Raw genomic sequence first — 17,272 nt, 5'->3', positions numbered from 1 at the left:
TTTTAGGAATTGCTACTTTCTACATAATATTTTTCTATGCCTGTCCCTTATACTGTATTTCATCCTTCTTCTTTGATTAATTTTTTAAATTAATTTCCTGTTGATGATTCCAGTGTTATTTTTGAAACTGTAAGCATACACATTCATATTCCATAACCCCTCAGAATTATTATACATATATCATTATATGTATATAATGTATATAATTATTATACATTATCACATAGAAGTATTATTCATCTGTGAATAAGAATAATAAGTATTATTCTTTTCTCTTTTTTCTAGTCTTTACTTTGAAAAATTATCAGTATATCCTGAATATCACTCTATATCAGTATGTAGAAAATATCCTCTTTCCTTTTAATAACTGAATAGTACTATTATGTAGGGACTTTATTCAACCAGTTTCTTACTGATAGACTTTTGATTGTTTCCACTTCTCTATACTATAAATAATGCCACAACGTGTTTAGTTCAGTTCAGTTAAGTTGCTCAGTCGTGTCCAACTCTTTGTGACCCCATGAATCGCAGCACACCAGGCCTCCCTCTCCAACATCATCTCCCGGAGCCCACCCAAACTCATGTCCATTGAGTTGGTGATGCCATTCAACCATCTCATACTTTGTTGTCCCCTTCTCCTCCTGCCCCTAATCCCTCCAGCATCAGAGTCTTTTCCAATGAGTCAACTCTTAGCATGAGGTGGCCAAAGTATTGGAGTTTCAGCTTCAACATCAGACCCTCCAATGAACACCCAGGACTGATCACCTTTAGGATGGACTGGTTGGATCTCCTTGCAGTCCAAGGGACTCTCCAGAGTCTTCTCCAACACCACAGTTCAAAAGCATCAATTCTTCAGCGCTCAGCTTTCTTCACAGTCCAACTCTCACATCCATACATGACCACTGGAAAAATCATAGCCTTGACTAGATGGACCTTTGCTGGCAAAGTAATGTCTCTGCTCTTTAATATGCTATCTATGTTGGTCATAACTTTCCTTCCAAGGACTAAGCGTCTTTTAATTTCATTGCTGCAATCATCATCCACAGTGATTTTGGAGCCCAGAAAAATAAAATCAGCCACTGTTTCCACTGTTTCCCCATCTATTTGCCATGAAGTGATGGGACAGGATGCCATGATCTTCGTTTTCTGAATGTTGAGCTTTAACCAACTTTTTCACTCTCCTCTTTCACTTTCATCAAGAGGCCCTTTATTCTTCTTCACTTTCTGCCATAAGGCTGGTGTGATCTGCATATCTGAGGTTATTGATATTTTTCCCAGCAATCTTGATTTCAGCTTGTGCTTCCTCCAGCCCTGCATTTCTCATAATGCACTCTGCATATAAGTTAAATAAGCAGGGTGACAATATATAGCCTTGACGTACTCCTTTTCCTATTTGGAACCAGTCTGTTGTTCCATGTCCAGTTCTAACTGTTGCTTCCTGACCTGCATCCAGGTTTCTCAAGAGGCAGGTCAAGTGGTCTGGTATTCCCATCTCTTTCAGAATTTTCCAGTTTGTGGTGATCTACACAGTCAAAGGCATAGTCAATAAAGCAGAAATAGATGTTTTTCTGGAACTCTCTTGCTTTTTTTCCCTGATCCAACGGATGTTGGCAGTTTGCTCTCTGGTTCCTCTGCCTTTCCTAAAACCAGCTTGAACATCTGGAAGTTCACTGTTCACGTATTGCTGAAGCCTGGCTTGGAGAATTCTGAGCATTACTTTACTAGCGTGTGAGATGAATGCAATTGTGCGTATAAGTAACTCTGTTCAAATATAATTTTGTATTTTCCAATCTAACTTTGGGATAAATCCCTAGAAATGGAATTGCTGAGTGAAAGGAATAAAATGAATATGTAATTTTGTTATATACTGCCAGATTCCTTTCCATGGGGCTGAACAGTTTTGAATTCCCTTCAGTGATGCTTGATCCTATACAACTCTATCATCAGAACATGTGAATGAGCTTTGATTTGTTCTGTGGAAAGGTGGAAAAACCTGATAAGTTAGAGTGGCATGCCAGTATCATTTCAATTTAATTTTTCTTATCATAAATGAAATTAAGCATCCTTTTATGTTCACATGTCATTTCATTTTCTCCTCTGTAAACTGGTCACCAGGTATCTTTTTTTTTTCCCCTTCTGATTTCTCTCGTCTCCTAGATTTTTTTAGGTCTTTGTATATTAGCCCTTTATTTAAGTTGCAAACACTTTCTCCCAGTTTGTGATTTGTCTTTTAACTTTATATTAAAAAAAAAAAACTGTAGCCAATTTTTTAATCTTTTCTTCTAGTGCTTCTGGTTTTTGAGTCACACATAGGAAGATTTCTCCCTCCCTCCTGGGGTATAACCATGCTTTATTCTATCACTTCTATGACTTCATTTTTTCATATGTAGATCTTGACATATTTGGATTTTTTTCTGGTATATGAGACAAGGATCTAATTTTATTTTAACTCCTAAATTATGAAGGTGGAATATTACTTCAATCCTTTATGACCTGCATGTCTATTTTTCCTCAGGAATATTCTTCCAGAACAAATTTGCAATGCTGAAGAAGAAGATGATTCGAATCTGGAACATCTTCATCTTGAAAACAACTACATTAAAACAAGAGAAATATCATCCTATGCATTTTCATGCATAAGGTCATATTCAAGTATTGTTCTTAAACCACAAAATATCAAGTAGTTCCAAGTTTTTCTTTGTCACTTATAAATTATACTCATATATCTGTTTTAGTAGCATTTTCCTCAATAAGAGATACAATGTCATATTAAAATATCATGCTAGTCAACCTGATTCACCAATGCACAGGACAACCAAACACATATCTACAAGGTTTAGTCTTTTAACAGTTTTAGTGAAGCTTTCAGTTTCACACTCTAGAAAGAAGCGATCTTGTTGCAAACTTCTCTCACAAGAATAGGATGTTGTGTGCTGCTGAAGCAGACTGAGAGAATCTGAAACTAAATACGCCCTTTACAACAGACCATAGAATTTCTATTAGCTAAGAACTCCCTAAGTCCTTTAAAAAAGTATGTATGTTCAAGACCAAGAAGTGGACGGCTGGAAAAAATAATAGGTAGAATTTATGAACTAATGTTCTGTTTATTATTCTGTTAAAGCAAAAATTTATTAATTTTCTGTAAGTAATTAAGACCCTATAATATAATTATTGATATAAATAAACTTAATCATTGGCTTAGCTTTAGTTCCTTCTATTAATTACATGAATAGAATTAAAATATAATTACTATAAAGTTAATTTCCTGGTTTTGAGAATTATACTATGGTTAAGTATGTGCTTATTAACATTAGGGAACACTGGGAGAAGGATATATGTGAATTCTGTATGATTTTTACAATTTCTCTGTAAGTCTAAAAAGTTTAACAGTATTTTAAGATCACCCTCATAATTATTTGCTCAAGATCAAAAGATTTATGGAAAGCAGTGGAGTTTGCTTAAAATATATGTTAACTACCCTTGACTAAACCTTGTAAATAGAAACCTAATGCATACATTTAAAAACTTTTGCTCCTCTGGTCATTGTTAACATCTCTTGTCTTTGTCCTAATTTGCTCAAATGTATCTTTTTACTCAATACAACATAAAGCTATTAGTATTCATTATGTAGTAGATCCTAACAAAATCATATCATGTATTAAAATTTTCATTATATAATGATATCTTATCTTTATTTCTAAAATAATTTTTAAAAGACACATATAGAAACCATGTTGATTTTTCTTGTTACCCCCAGTTTTGTACCTTGGACAAACACCAGATTAGGTGTTTTTAATTAATTAAAACACCAGATTAATTTCAAGTCTTGGCCCCATTGGGCAGATTACTCTAATTTTTCAAACTTTAGTTATTTAATCTTTTAATAGTTCTCCCACATTTCTCAGAGCCTTTCAGCCCCATTTCACAGGGCTTTTACGAGAACCAGAGAAGAATAAAAAGTATTTGGGAAGTGTGATATGCATAGTGAGTACACTTAATATTGCCAACCTTTCATATAAAATTGACAGTAAACAGCATATTCAATCAAAGTTGATTATTACCTGGGGAGCTTTCAAGATGTAGAAGTTTGATTTATTCCATTTAAGATAACGTTATTTCTAAGCCCCCCTTCTTAACATATAGGCTTTCGAGATCACAAAATGAACAAGAATAACAATATGATACAGACTGCTAGAATCAAGCATCAAAGGCCAGGTGTCTAAGAAGAGAAATAAAATCTATGGAACAAAAAGTTCAGATTTAGAACCAGTTTGGGTATGTAGAAGCATTACTAATTTAAATTGGCCAAGTTGAATGAAAGGGACAAATAACAAGAAGATACGGGTATTTGTTTAACAAGAACCCTTGTGCTGTTTGAATATATATGCATCAATGTAAATGATTTAAAGCAATTTAAACAGTAAAAAAATTACTGTCAGAGGGACTCAAACCAAATAAAGTGAGTAAAAAGAATTAGCATCCTAGACAACAGAGATGAATACTGAAGCATTCTTGCATTAATTTGTCATTCTGATTTTAATCAGCTGTGTCCCAGATGCTGTTTTAGAGAGAAAGGGATGAAGAGATCAGATGAGGTCTCTGCTCTCTGGGAATGTGTGGTGTTTTAGGGGCAATAAGCAGGAAATCAAACAGACAATCAAATTAACAAGTCAAGTGTGATGAAATCAGTACAACAGGGTGGTGATGTAATAAAGTATGTTGGGGTCCCAAAGCCCCTCTGCCTTAGGCCTAGGGGTATTCCCAGATTGTGGGTCTCTAGAGTGTGCAAATAGAAAAGTCGCAATAAGACACTGCAACCCCCCAGAAGGCTTGGAGTAACACTAGACCCAGGCACACACTGAGACACTACTGTGCACTGAGAGATACCCTGTTGGGAGAAGAATCTCTAGAAAGGTAAAAAATCAGAATGACTGATGGAAGCTTTGTTCTTAAGTTGGAAGATGCTTTTATTTTTACTGATTATATAATTTAAAATATAAAATATATCTAGCATTGAACTTGTTTGCTTTGAAATTTTATAATGCTCTGGATAGAAGCTTTAATTTCATTTTTAAAAATAAATGTCCATATAGCAAACACTGTTCATGATATATAATGTTTATATAATGTATAACAAAGAGGTGTTCTGTTTGGCTTCAGAAGTATACTGTAATTACTAACATAGATGTACACTAAGGAAATCCTGGCCCAGTCATGGTCTGAAAATATTTAATAGTGTGTCGTCTTTGCACACATGTACACGAAATACTAACTATATTTTCAATTTTAAGATTTGGCTTATTGTAGATTAAGGTATTTCATAAAAAGCATTAAAGATATGATGTGGTTAAAGAAACCTATGGCCTAGAATTATGAGGAAATAATTACACCAAGAATCAGGACATCTGGGTACCCATCTTGGTCTCCAGTAATTATGCAGTCATTTTACTTTTCTGAGATCACTTGATTCAATTACAAAACAGCATTCTTGGAACACATCAATGGTTTTCAAGCATGGCTCATCAGGAGTTCATGGTGCCCTGGGGAGGAAGCGTCCTTGAGAGAGGAAGTACACAGAGTCTGTGTACTCCCTTCAGACAAAACAGCTCTGCTACCATCAGAAAGGGTTAGCTGACACTGTTCCTGTCTGCCTCCCTAGCTCCCCTTATTTCTTGAAACCAATAGACAAGGTACTATATAAATCACACATCAAGTTCTAAAAGTCATAAAGAACACTCAGCCAAAGTCCTGGGTCCTTATCCTCTCCTCAGCACCTCCTATACTTTCAGAGAACTTCACTGGAGACCTTTGGCCTGAAGAAACATTTCTTAGTTACCAGGATTACAGCTGCCTGAACAGAGCCAACCTCTGGGTATGCCGGGACAAGGAAGCTTAGTAGCTGTATCTGTTCCTTTGGAGCTCCAGCACCATAGTGGGGATCAGCCCTGAGCACCTCTGTCACAACCAAAGACTGCTGACCTCTGACCTAAAACACCCCGAAAGGCAGTTAGCGTGAGTGCATGTTCTATATGATGGGGACAATATGGCAGTGCTGCTGCACGCAGAGATTGGGATCACATCTTTGTCTCTGCCAGACTGTGTGACTCCCTATGGAGCAGGCAACACCCTGAGGGTGAATATGCGGCATTTGGGGACAACAGGGAGTATGTGACTGAGCCTGGACTTAACATACATCTGCTGAATGCAGTCCCGAAAGTGCAAAGTCTGGACACTTGAGAGTGGGTAGGTGCACCCATAAATCTGGCAGGTGCTGCCAACAGGATTGAGAAGATACAACACTGTCTCCTTCGGCTTTCACTGTCAAGTGACTGACTCTACGTACATCCCTTAGGAGTTGGGCTTGAGGTTAAAGTTGGATGACTTCTTCTATTAACATGGAAAACACCACCCACAACGGGAGTTGAAATGTGCCTCTAGTCCACACTGACACCACTAAGAGCAGTAAGGATGATCACCTCATTCACTCAGAAGAATGTGATTATTTCAGCAACTGCTCAAACTGTGTAGTCAAAACCTTTAAGTTCACTGGAAAGTGTTAATAATTAACTATAATTCTTGTTTCAAGATAATTTTAGATTTGGTATGTGGAAATTTAGCCACAGATGATGGGTATATAGCTAAATTAGGATAAAATCCCAAATTTTTACTGGTGCCACAGTGTGCTATAGGCAAAAATGGTTTCCCTGAGTTGACAAATTTAGATCAGGAGTAATAACGAAGTCTGTGGTATATATGGTAAAGGAAATAACTAGCACTGAGTTTGGGGGAGAAGATCCCTAGGCTTAAACTGGGGCTTGAAATTTGAATCAGTTGAAGGGGAGGGAATAACTGACTGAAGCAAAGAGGCATGAGCCAAGCATAGTTGAGGTTCACCAGTGGAGGAGAGACCATACAGGAAATAAGAGGCTTGGGGTGGCCTGGAAGGCCCATAAGAGGACACCATACTTAACTGCAGTGAGAAATATAGGACACCGCCAAAAAACTCTGAAGAGAGGTATATGAAAGTAATGAAGGGAAAAGAGCCACCACTCTAATAATCTAGAAACAGAATAAGAGGGACCCACTCAGTATAGGTGACAGGAGGAACAAGCAGAAACAGGGATACGTATGACAGAGACTTTGAAAAAAAGAAAGAGAAAAAAAACAAACCTACATTCTCATTGCTGGAGGTTAAGTCTGAAGGCAAGCTTGCCGTATTTGTCATCTTCTGAGGGGCTCAATCTCAGAAGGACATTATGAACCATGAATAACTGAGAATATGCATGTGTTTATGGTAAGTTGCTTCAGTCGTGTCCAACTCTTTGTGACCCTATGGACTGTAGCCCGCCTGGCTCCTCTGTCCATGGGATTCTCTAGACAAGAATACAGGAATGTCTTGCCTTGCACTCCTCCAGGGGATCTTCCTGACCCAGGGATTCAACCTGTGTCTCCTGCATCATAGGCAGACTCTTTACCACTGAGCCACAGGGAAGTCCAATAGAGAATATATTAAAAATAAAATGAACTGATAGAAGGGAGGGGACATGTGCATACCTATTGCTGATTATGCTGATATATGGCAGAAACCAATTCAAAATTATAAAACAATTATCCTCCAAATAAAAATAAATAAAATTTAAAAAATGAACTGATTGATTGTAAAAAGGAAGAGAAGAAAAGAAAACAGAAAAGGGAAGTAGTGATCTACCATGCAAGGGATACAAAGAAAAAAAGAAAAGGGATAGTCATCTACCAGGCAAGGGATACAAAGAAGAGAAAAGCAGATAAAAAGGAAAACTGCTCTGAGTCTCAGTGATGCTGCTGAGAAATTTAGAGAAAGAGACAGTTTGGGTGAGAATATGCTGAAGTTTGGAGGTGTCACTATAGAATTTAGGCAGGAGGACGGGAATGCACTCAGCTGGAGGGGAATCCGAAGGAAAGGTTACAGTGAGGGGTGGATGAAGAGAAGGGCATAAGCAGAAGCCTAATGGGTACCGACTTTCAATTTCAAGGGGAATAAGTTTACTATATGGCTGCATCTGACTTGAGCCATATGATCTGACCGCAAGGAGCTTCCAAGGCACAAGGCAAGCGGTGCCTAGAAGCCCAGCTCCTCAGCAAGTGCCTCCTCCCTTCAGTACTTGGCATCTGTTCCACCAACCTCTTGATAGACAGGTCTGGTTTTATGAGTTAGGTCTGCATTGATTATTTATTTGCAATGTAGGATGTTGTACAGTAGATTGGTAGAAGGTATACCATGTTTTCCTAAAAGATTGTAAAACAAAATAAGAGACAATTCATTTCTTGAATCCCTATATTCTGTGTATAGAGTAGGTACTAATATAATTGTTGATCCCTCAGTCTAAACGATCAGCTCATGAGCTGTCCAAAGTTGACATTAATACTATCCCTAAACAAAACAAAGAGAAATGTGCAAAATTTAAGGATTTTTAAAGGAAAAGTGATAAAGATTTATATACAGTCATATAATTAGTAAGGAATAATTTCTCTTATTAATATTTTCTGACATGGACATTAGAAGGCAGAGTATATTTTATAAAAAAAATAAGTCATGCTTTGACAACTGATTGTTCTCTATAACAGCAACACTGACAATGTTTTCCAAAGCCATCATTTAAACAACATGAATTACTAGGTTCATAGATGCTGACATAAAAGAATAAAATACTCAAGTTCTGCTGTTTAAGTGAAACCTCAAAGGACTGGGTAAACCCTCTATGATATCTATTTCACCTCTTTCCCTTATTTAGAAAACAGAAAGTGTCCTCATAGGAGAAGTATTTACAAATTGGTAATGACTGAATTATTCATTTGTCCATAGTTGAATATGAATTCAACTTAAAATTCAAAAACATTAAAAGCATTTTGGGGTTGCAAAGAATTGCACACGACTGAGCGAGTAACACACACACACATGTATGAAAATAGATGTTTCTGGCCAATTCTAACCTATACCAGATGATTCCAGGGGGCCTTAAACCCTAGAAGTCTATGACAAATGAAGTTCATCTCTTGCAATGAAAAAACAAGAATGGGTATCTTGGGTCTGAAACTGGAATCCTTATTAGCTGTGGACATGGTCAAGTTACTTAGACTCTGATTTCCAGTTTCCTTGCCCATGAAATTGAGGAGAATATCTGCCTACCAAGATGTCTGCGAAGGTTAAATAAGGTGACATCCACGACAGTTCTGAGCACAGGGTGGACGTCAGATGACTTTCCATTCCCTCAAGGATAGGTGCTGGGAAACCAGAAGGTAGGAAAGTTCAGTGACTTATTCAAGGCTGCCAAGTCTCATAATATGGTAGATATTAATAATTTAAGGAAAGGATTCCTTAGGTTGTGATATATACTGGAGCAAGGAATGGGCCTGTTACAGTAGAGCAGGGGTCTGATAACGCTCTCTGTAGAGGGCTGGGCTCACGTGGGACGCTGCAGCCATGTCAGTAGCTCTCTTGAGCTTGGTGGCCTTTGTGCTGTGTCAGTGCATGCTCACATCCATTGCACAGAACAGAATGAAACCAGCTTAGAACATGTTATAAATGCAGTGTAAAACCAGAACTCAAAGAATCTAAACTATTTATTGTCATAGATATGGGAGTAGATTAGAAGCAGATTTTTAAAAATCCTGATAATAGGAAAGAAAAGTAATTGTGACTTACAAGTGTGATTCACTATAATAACATAAAACCAAAAAAAAAAAAAAAGAGAGAGAGAGAGAGAGAGAGAGAAACTGTATTTAAAATAGCCAAACGAGAAGACTACTTGATCAAAAAATCTGTCCTGCAGATGGGTTTCTACCATAGTGATAATCCACAAGTTGGTCTACAGGGATATAGTAAGAGTCTGCGTATAAGCCTTGGCCAGGTGCAGCGTGCTCTGGGCAGATGGTTCTGGGGTGTTTAAGTATTTACTTTTCTTCTGAACATCAGCTCTGATTAAACCTACTGCAACAGACCCAGAAGCACTCGTGAAAGATTTTTAGAGGAACTATAATCTACGTAAATAGTGTAGTTATGAGTTAGTGTACATTTCATCTTATATGTCTTAAACAACACTTTGGCATATTATAACATATTACTCACATGTCTTTGCTTCAACATTCTGAACAGGAAGAGTTGAACCTATAAGTCACATTGAAATTTGGTCTGTCACACCCTGTTATTGGCAAAGAGGTGACTATTTCTAATTAGGTCAATAGAGCTTAGTGATTACACAACTAAAGAATAAATGGCATGATTCTTTCTTCTTTGACATTGTTTCCTTTTCTACAAGAAAATGGATTAAAAAAAACTTAGAGTCTCTCCCTTTGCACAAAATGTGAAGAATGTGAATCCACACAAGGGAAAGTAGACTGTATTAAAAATAACATGTGATTGCACTAAACACATATTAGTTTGGAAAAGAAAAGGAATACATCATGTTACTAGAATGTCATGGTGTGTTTCTAAGTAACAGAATCTCTGTGATCAAATAAACTTACATTAAACGAACAACTTAATGTAAGATACAAGAAAATCTTTTTATAAATTGGAAACTGCTGAAAATTCATTTGCTTTACATAAGTTGAGAATTACATTCACAATTACCAAATTTATATATGAACTGTCTGAGATATTAACTACTGTGTGATACTCAGAATAAAGAATGCACTGAAAATTGTAAATCTATTCTAGGTCAGTAGTTCTAAACTATCTGAAGAATGGACCTACCCTTTGAAGGTATGATTGAAGCTCTGATTCTGATGGCTCTTCTATGCAGAAAAATACACAAACACTTCCCATGTATCAACAGACTCATAAAACCCACCCTAAATGTAGAATAAGACCTTAATCATTTAGCTTAAATTTTTCATGTAAATATTCCACTGCAGTTAAGGATAAATCAGAGTTAAAATTAATTTAAGGTAACTTATTCCCTTATTTCCCACAAATATTTAGCATTTATTCCCCATTTATTTAGCAATATTTTTAATGGTCACAGAAAAGTTGAAAGAATACAATGAACATCTATACATTTTCACCTATATTCACCAATTAATATTTTGTCATCTTCATTCTATCTTTTTCACTCTTTCCACATTCATATCTATACATATATATGTATTTGTGGGGTCCAGGGGCTGGACTATTTGAATGTAAGTTGCAGATATAACATGTTGCCCCAGTGCTTCAGTATGAGTCTCCTAAGAACACGGACATTTTCTTACATAACCATGAAACAATGATCACATTCTCTCACATTCTCAAACCCCAGACATTTAATATTGATTCAGTATCAACATCCTGTCCATATTCAGAGTTCCCCAACTGTCCCAACAATGTCCAAATCGCTGTGTGTGGTGTAGATCTCATGGCTCAAGATCCAATCAGAATTCACTTGCCTTTAGTCTCTAGTAATCTAGAGTAGCAACTGTCAGTCTATGTGTTTCACTCCTTCACTTTTTGAAGGGATTCCAAGCCAGCTACCATGTAGAATGTCCCCTAATATACATTTGTCTCATTGCTTAGATTTAGGCAGAATATTTTTGGCAAGAATCCCACATAGGTGATATCATGTACTTCCTTTTGTATCACATCAGGAAGCACAAAATTTATTTAAAAGAAAACCATTACTTATACTCATTCGTGAAAGCAAACTGACCTATGAATCATTATCTGAAAATATTTGATACCCATAGTCTTATAAATCCAACTCAATTCATTTAAAATGACTACTTATGGCATCAATTCCTTTTTAGAGGAAAACATTAAACAGTAGCTCAACTTGCAGGTTGTAGAAGTGAGTCCTTAGAAGCACTGGGTATAGAAGAACGGCAGGTGAGAGCCAGGGACCAGAAACTCATCTGAAGAAGACCACCGCCGAGAGCTCACCCATTTGCTGGAATGGCACAGAAATTCAGTGAGGTCTTTTCCAAATTGAACTTTTAAAATATGGTAAATCTGGCCTTTGATGTAAATTTCCTGTTTTTTAAAAATAACATGTGCTCCAAACAAACCACAGCTGTGGGCTAGAAACTGCCCATGGGTCATGACCTACTGTATAAAGTCAATTCATTATAACCTACAGAGCCTAGTCCACCATGAGAGATGCTTGAACATTCAAAACAGCCCATAAAGTCATATCAAATCCATGAATTCACATCTTTCAGAAGTTTTTGGGAATGCCTACTATATACAGAAAAGGAATGGATGTAACAGAAGCAGAAGGTATTAAGAAGAGGTGGCAAGAATACACAGAAGAACTATACAAAAGAGATCTTCATGACCCAGATAACCACCATGGTGTGATCATCCAGCTAGAGCCAGACATTCTGGAATGCGAAGTCAAGTGGGCCTTAGGAAGTATCACTATGAACAAAGCAGGTGGAGGTGATAAAATTCCAGTTGAGCTATTTCAAATCCTGAAAGATGATGCTGTGAAAGTGCCGTACTCAATATGCCAGCAAATTTGGAAAACTCAGCAGTGGCCACAGGACTGGAAAAGGTCAGGTTTCATTTCAATCCCAAAGAAAGGCAATGCCAAAGAATGTTCAAACTACTGCACAATTGCACTGATCTCACACGCTAGTAAAGTAATGCTCAAAACTCTCCAAGCCAGATTTCAACAGTATGTGAACCATGAACTTCCAGATGTTCAAGCTGGATTTGGAAAAGACAGAGGAACCAGATCAAATTGCCAACATCTGCTGGATCACTGGAAAAGCAAGAGAGTTCCAGAAAAACATCTACTTCTGCTTTATTGACTATGCCAAAGCCTTTGACTGTGTAGATCACAACAAACTGTGGAAAATTCTGAAAGAGACAGGAATACCAGACCACCTTACTTGCCTCCTGAGAAATCTGTATGCAGGTCAAGAAGCAACAGTTAGAACAGGACATGGAACAACACACTGGTTCCAAATTGGGAAAGGGGTACGTCAAGGCTGTATATTGTCACCCTGCTTATTTAACTTATATGCAGAGTACATCATGAGACGTGCCAGGCTGGATGAAACACAAGCTGGAATCAAGATTGCCAGGAGATATATCAATAACCTCAGCTACATCCACCCTTATGGCAAAAAGCGAAGAAGAACTAAAGAGCCTCTTGATGAAAGTGAAAGAGCAGAGTGAAAAAGTTGGCTTAAAACTCAACATTCAGAAAACTAAGATCATGGCATCTGGTCCCATCACTTCATGGCAAATAGATGGGGAAACAATGAAAAGAGTGACAGACTTTATTTTTGGGGGCTCCCAAATCACTGCAGATGGTGACTGCAGCCATGAAATTAAGATGCTTGCTTCTTGGAAGAAAAGCTATGATCAATCTATACAGCATATTAAAAAGCAGAGACATTACTTTGCCAACAAAGGTCCATCTAGTCAAAGGTATGGTTTCTCCAGTAGTCATGTATGGACCATAAAGAAGGTGGAGCACTGAAGAATTGATGCTTTTGAACTGTGGTGCTGGAGAAGACTCTTGAGAGTCCCTTGGACTGAAAGGAGATCCAACCAGTCCAAGGAAATCAGTCTTGAATATTCATTGGAAGGATCGATCCTGAAGCTGAAACTCCAATGTTTTGGCCCCCTGATGCGAAGAACTGACTCACTGGAGAAGACCCTGATGCTGGGAAAGATTGAAGGCAGGAGGAGAAGGGGACAACAGAAGATGAGATGGTTTGATGGCATCACCAACACGATGGACATGAGTTTGGGTAAACTCATGTCTCAGCAAGCTCTGGGAGTTGGTGATGGACAGGGCAGCCTGGTGTGCTGTAGTCCATGGGGTCGAAAAGAGCTGGACACGACTGACTGACTGAACTGAATAGAGCTATATACAAACTTGGTTATGCATAAATAACATACATTATTTACATCTTAGTATTTGATGGTCTAGAACATTCTTAAAGTAGGTATTTACAAGGCACATCCTCTCACATTCCTCAGGGCTTCCCTGACAATACTCCACCCCACTTTGCCTTTTTTCACTGCGTTTAACACCATTCTTTGAATAAATGGATGACCAAAGTGTTCCTTGTGAAGTCTCTTCCTTCCTATAAGAGACCGTTACACAATCCATTAAAATATACTTAATGTAAAGGTCCATCTAGTTAAGGCTATGGTTTTTCCAGTAGTCATGTATGACGTGACAGTTGGACTATAAAGAAAGCTGAGTCCTGAAGAATTGATGCTTTTGAACTGTGGTGTTGGAAAAGACTCTTGAGAGTCCCTTGGACTGCAAGGAGATCCAACCAATCCATCCTAAAGATCAGTCCTGGGTGTTCATTGAAAGGACTGATGTTTAAGCTGAAACTCCAGTATTTTGGCCACCTGATGCAAAGAGCTGAGTCATTTGAAAAGATCCTGATGTTGGGTAAGATTGAAGGCAGGAGGAGAAGGGGACGACAGAGGATGAGATGATTTGATGGCATCACCGACTCAATGGACATGAGTTTGGGTAAACTCCAGGAGTTGGTGATGGACACAGCGAGGCGTGGCGTGCTGCGGTTCATGGGGTTGCAAAGAGTCGGACATAACTGAAGCAACTGAATATACACATACATGCAACCAATGCTTCTTCTCATAAAATGTAAGTAAAGTGAATAATGCTTTTCTAATTTTGAAACTTATCTTGTTTACAAGATAATAATGTGCAGATTATTCACGATTCCTAAAGACTATAAATAGTAACACTAATTCTCCAATATTTAGACCAAGACAAATTTAAATAAGGCAAAACCCAAACAGTAAAAAACAGACATGTAGAAAAGAAATAGGTCCCCTTCAGAGGACCCTCATAGGAACCAAGAATGGAAGAAATTCTCCTCACAATTCTTTAGGGAAGAGGAAGTACACTGATGTGTCTAGAATGACAATGTGCAAAGGTGTGGAGAAAAAACTCCAGTTTATATCCAAACGGTGTGTCTGTGCATGCTGGGCTGTCTATGTAGTTGTGAGGTACATCTTCCCATTGGCAGCTTCAAGACTATGGCGAGGGGTTGTGGGCCCTGGGCTCTACCTGTAGTCACCATGTCAGCAGAATAGGGTGAATAAGCCAAAAAGACCACTCACATTTTGGCATTATACTTCAAGGCCTATTTCTTTGCCTAAGCCTCTGATTAAAGATCACAACATCATGCTGGAGGAAGACAAACTCAGGGCTCACAAGTGGGGAGAGAAACAACATACCTTTAGAAAAACAATCTCACATGATGTGCCGCCCAGTTCTCTAGACAAGGTGGCAGAACCCAGCTTAGAAGGGTGGTGGTAGGGCAGATGCCATGACTGAGAGGAGAGGCGAGGTGAGGAAAGGGTGGAAGAGTAACATGGGAAAGGGGCACTGTGTGCACAGAGGCAAAGGTAGAGGGTGGGAAGCACATGTTTCATTGCAATGAGAAGCTGCCACTCAGCCCCAGCCAAGTGTTACCATGCGATATCATTATGTCTTTAAAAGAATATACCTAATTAAAAAGATTTTATTGCTAAAAATGGTAACCATCATCTGAGCCATCAGTAAAGTGTAGTAACAGCAAAGACCACTGACCATAGGTCACCATTAGAAATATAATAACAATGGAAAAGTTTGCAATATTGATAAAACTACCAAAATGTGACAGAGACATGAAGTGAGCAAATGATATTGGAAACTACTGGCCAATAGTTTCGCTTGACACAGGGTTGGCTCAAACCTTCAGTTCATGAAAAAACACAAACAAAACACTAGATCTATGAAATGCAATGAAGTGAAGCACAAGAAGGTATGCTTATAATGAGAATAAGCAAACTATTGCTAACCACAATGGCCTTGATGGATCTCGAAAACATAACGCTGGATGAAGAAATCCAGGCTCAAAAGAGAACGCAATGTATGACCCATATACATGGAAAGTTCAGGGAACTACAGTGTTTGAAGTCAGGCAGCGGCCTCCTCTGAAGAGAGAGTGATTCGGAAAGGAGGTCTGGGAGTGCTGGAATTTCTTGATTAGGTGTTTGTGAAAACTAATTGAGCTGTACCATTATGATGTTTATTTTTCTGGAATGTAAACTTTACCTCCGGTTAAAGTTAAAAAAACAAAACATTGTGAAGGACACAGATTTCGGCCCAAGGAGCTTCCCATTTATGGTTGCTGCATTGATGGAACTCAGGTTAATAAAATCCAGTTCAACCTTTACAATGTCCCAATTCATCAAGGTAACAGACAAATGTTTTAAACTAAATATAACTGAATAAATATGGACATGAGCATTATAACCAAACAGGAGGCCTGCCAAACCTCAGGTGCTGCACCGAGGACAGGCCTAAAATTCTGCAGAGGGAGGTCCAGCATATGGAACTCTTTGATGTGAGGGCCACAGAAGGATATTTTATTTAACTGATGGTTGGCTGCCCTGTACAATGGAGGCACAGTACTCTTGCTATGGCTTGCTTCAACATGTGCCATTTCTCTGGGAATTGGGAACAAACAACAGTCAGATTTTCTTTGTGGGAGGAGAGAAGAAATTCTGCTAACTACTAGAAACACACTTTGCAAACAGGCTGGTCCCCAAATCTGCACATCATGAAGATGCTGGTTTGGTGTTACCTAGTACTGGTGAGTCTTTCTCACCAGACTTAGAAAAATGTCCTCTTGAAGGATGGTCTCTTAACTGATGTAAATTGGGCATTCTCTCAGGGTAACAGAGAATGTTGCTTTCCTGCTCCCATAGCCTCCCTAAACGCTATGTGGTCATAGGTGATATTCTCTTGAAAAGTGAAAGTCCAAGCAGGCATCACCTATATCCTTGAGTCTATGTTTGTATCATAGTATAAAGGCTAGAAGGATTATATAGGGCCTGGTCTGCAGTTCCACTGACATGCCTATGGCAGGAGTAAAAGCTTTTAAAGAAAATCTTGAGACATATGCTTGATGTAATAGCTTCAGTCATCAGAAGAAAATTAACAGCATGGCTCCTTTCTTAGGTATATCTGGAGATTGGGTTTATATTTCAATAATGTACTCTTTCAGTACCTCTTTCTAAAATTGATAAATATTTTTTCAGTCTATATAGAGTGAGTTTTAAATCTGTAATGTTTAAGTATTCATTCATTTAAGAATTTCATAAGTATTTTTTTTAATCAGGTATTTCTTGGATGACTTTGACTGTACTCTCAATGGCCAGTTGCCATGAATTATTAGACTCTTTTTTTTTTTTTTCTTCAGAATCTTCCAGTAGACGTCTAGAGTTTAGCTAGAAGTCTTGGCTATGATACAAACAGTGATGGAAAACACA

General features: G+C 38.1%; 2 protein-coding genes across 4 annotated transcripts in view; one reads left to right on the top strand and one right to left on the bottom strand.

The window, feature by feature from the left end:
• ECM2 (extracellular matrix protein 2) overlaps positions 1-4,860 on the top strand; it is a 39,950-nt gene extending 35,090 nt beyond the window's left edge. For all 3 annotated transcript variants that reach the window (XM_068974044.1, XM_068974043.1, XM_068974042.1), the window contains exon 10: positions 2,516-4,860. In XM_068974044.1, the coding sequence (XP_068830145.1) occupies positions 2,516-2,684 (169 nt within the window). In that variant the 3' untranslated portion in view covers positions 2,685-4,860. The remainder of the gene's footprint in view (positions 1-2,515) is intronic.
• Positions 1-17,272, bottom strand: part of CENPP (centromere protein P) — a 233,033-nt gene that overhangs the window by 71,305 nt on the left and 144,456 nt on the right. The gene's annotated exons all lie outside the window — the stretch shown is intronic.

Source organism: Capricornis sumatraensis, chromosome 6, assembly GCF_032405125.1.
Source record: "Capricornis sumatraensis isolate serow.1 chromosome 6, serow.2, whole genome shotgun sequence".
NCBI lineage: Eukaryota > Metazoa > Chordata > Mammalia > Artiodactyla > Bovidae > Capricornis > Capricornis sumatraensis.
The sequence above is the reverse complement of the archived record's forward strand: the minus strand, read 5'-3'. Positions and strand labels throughout refer to the sequence as shown.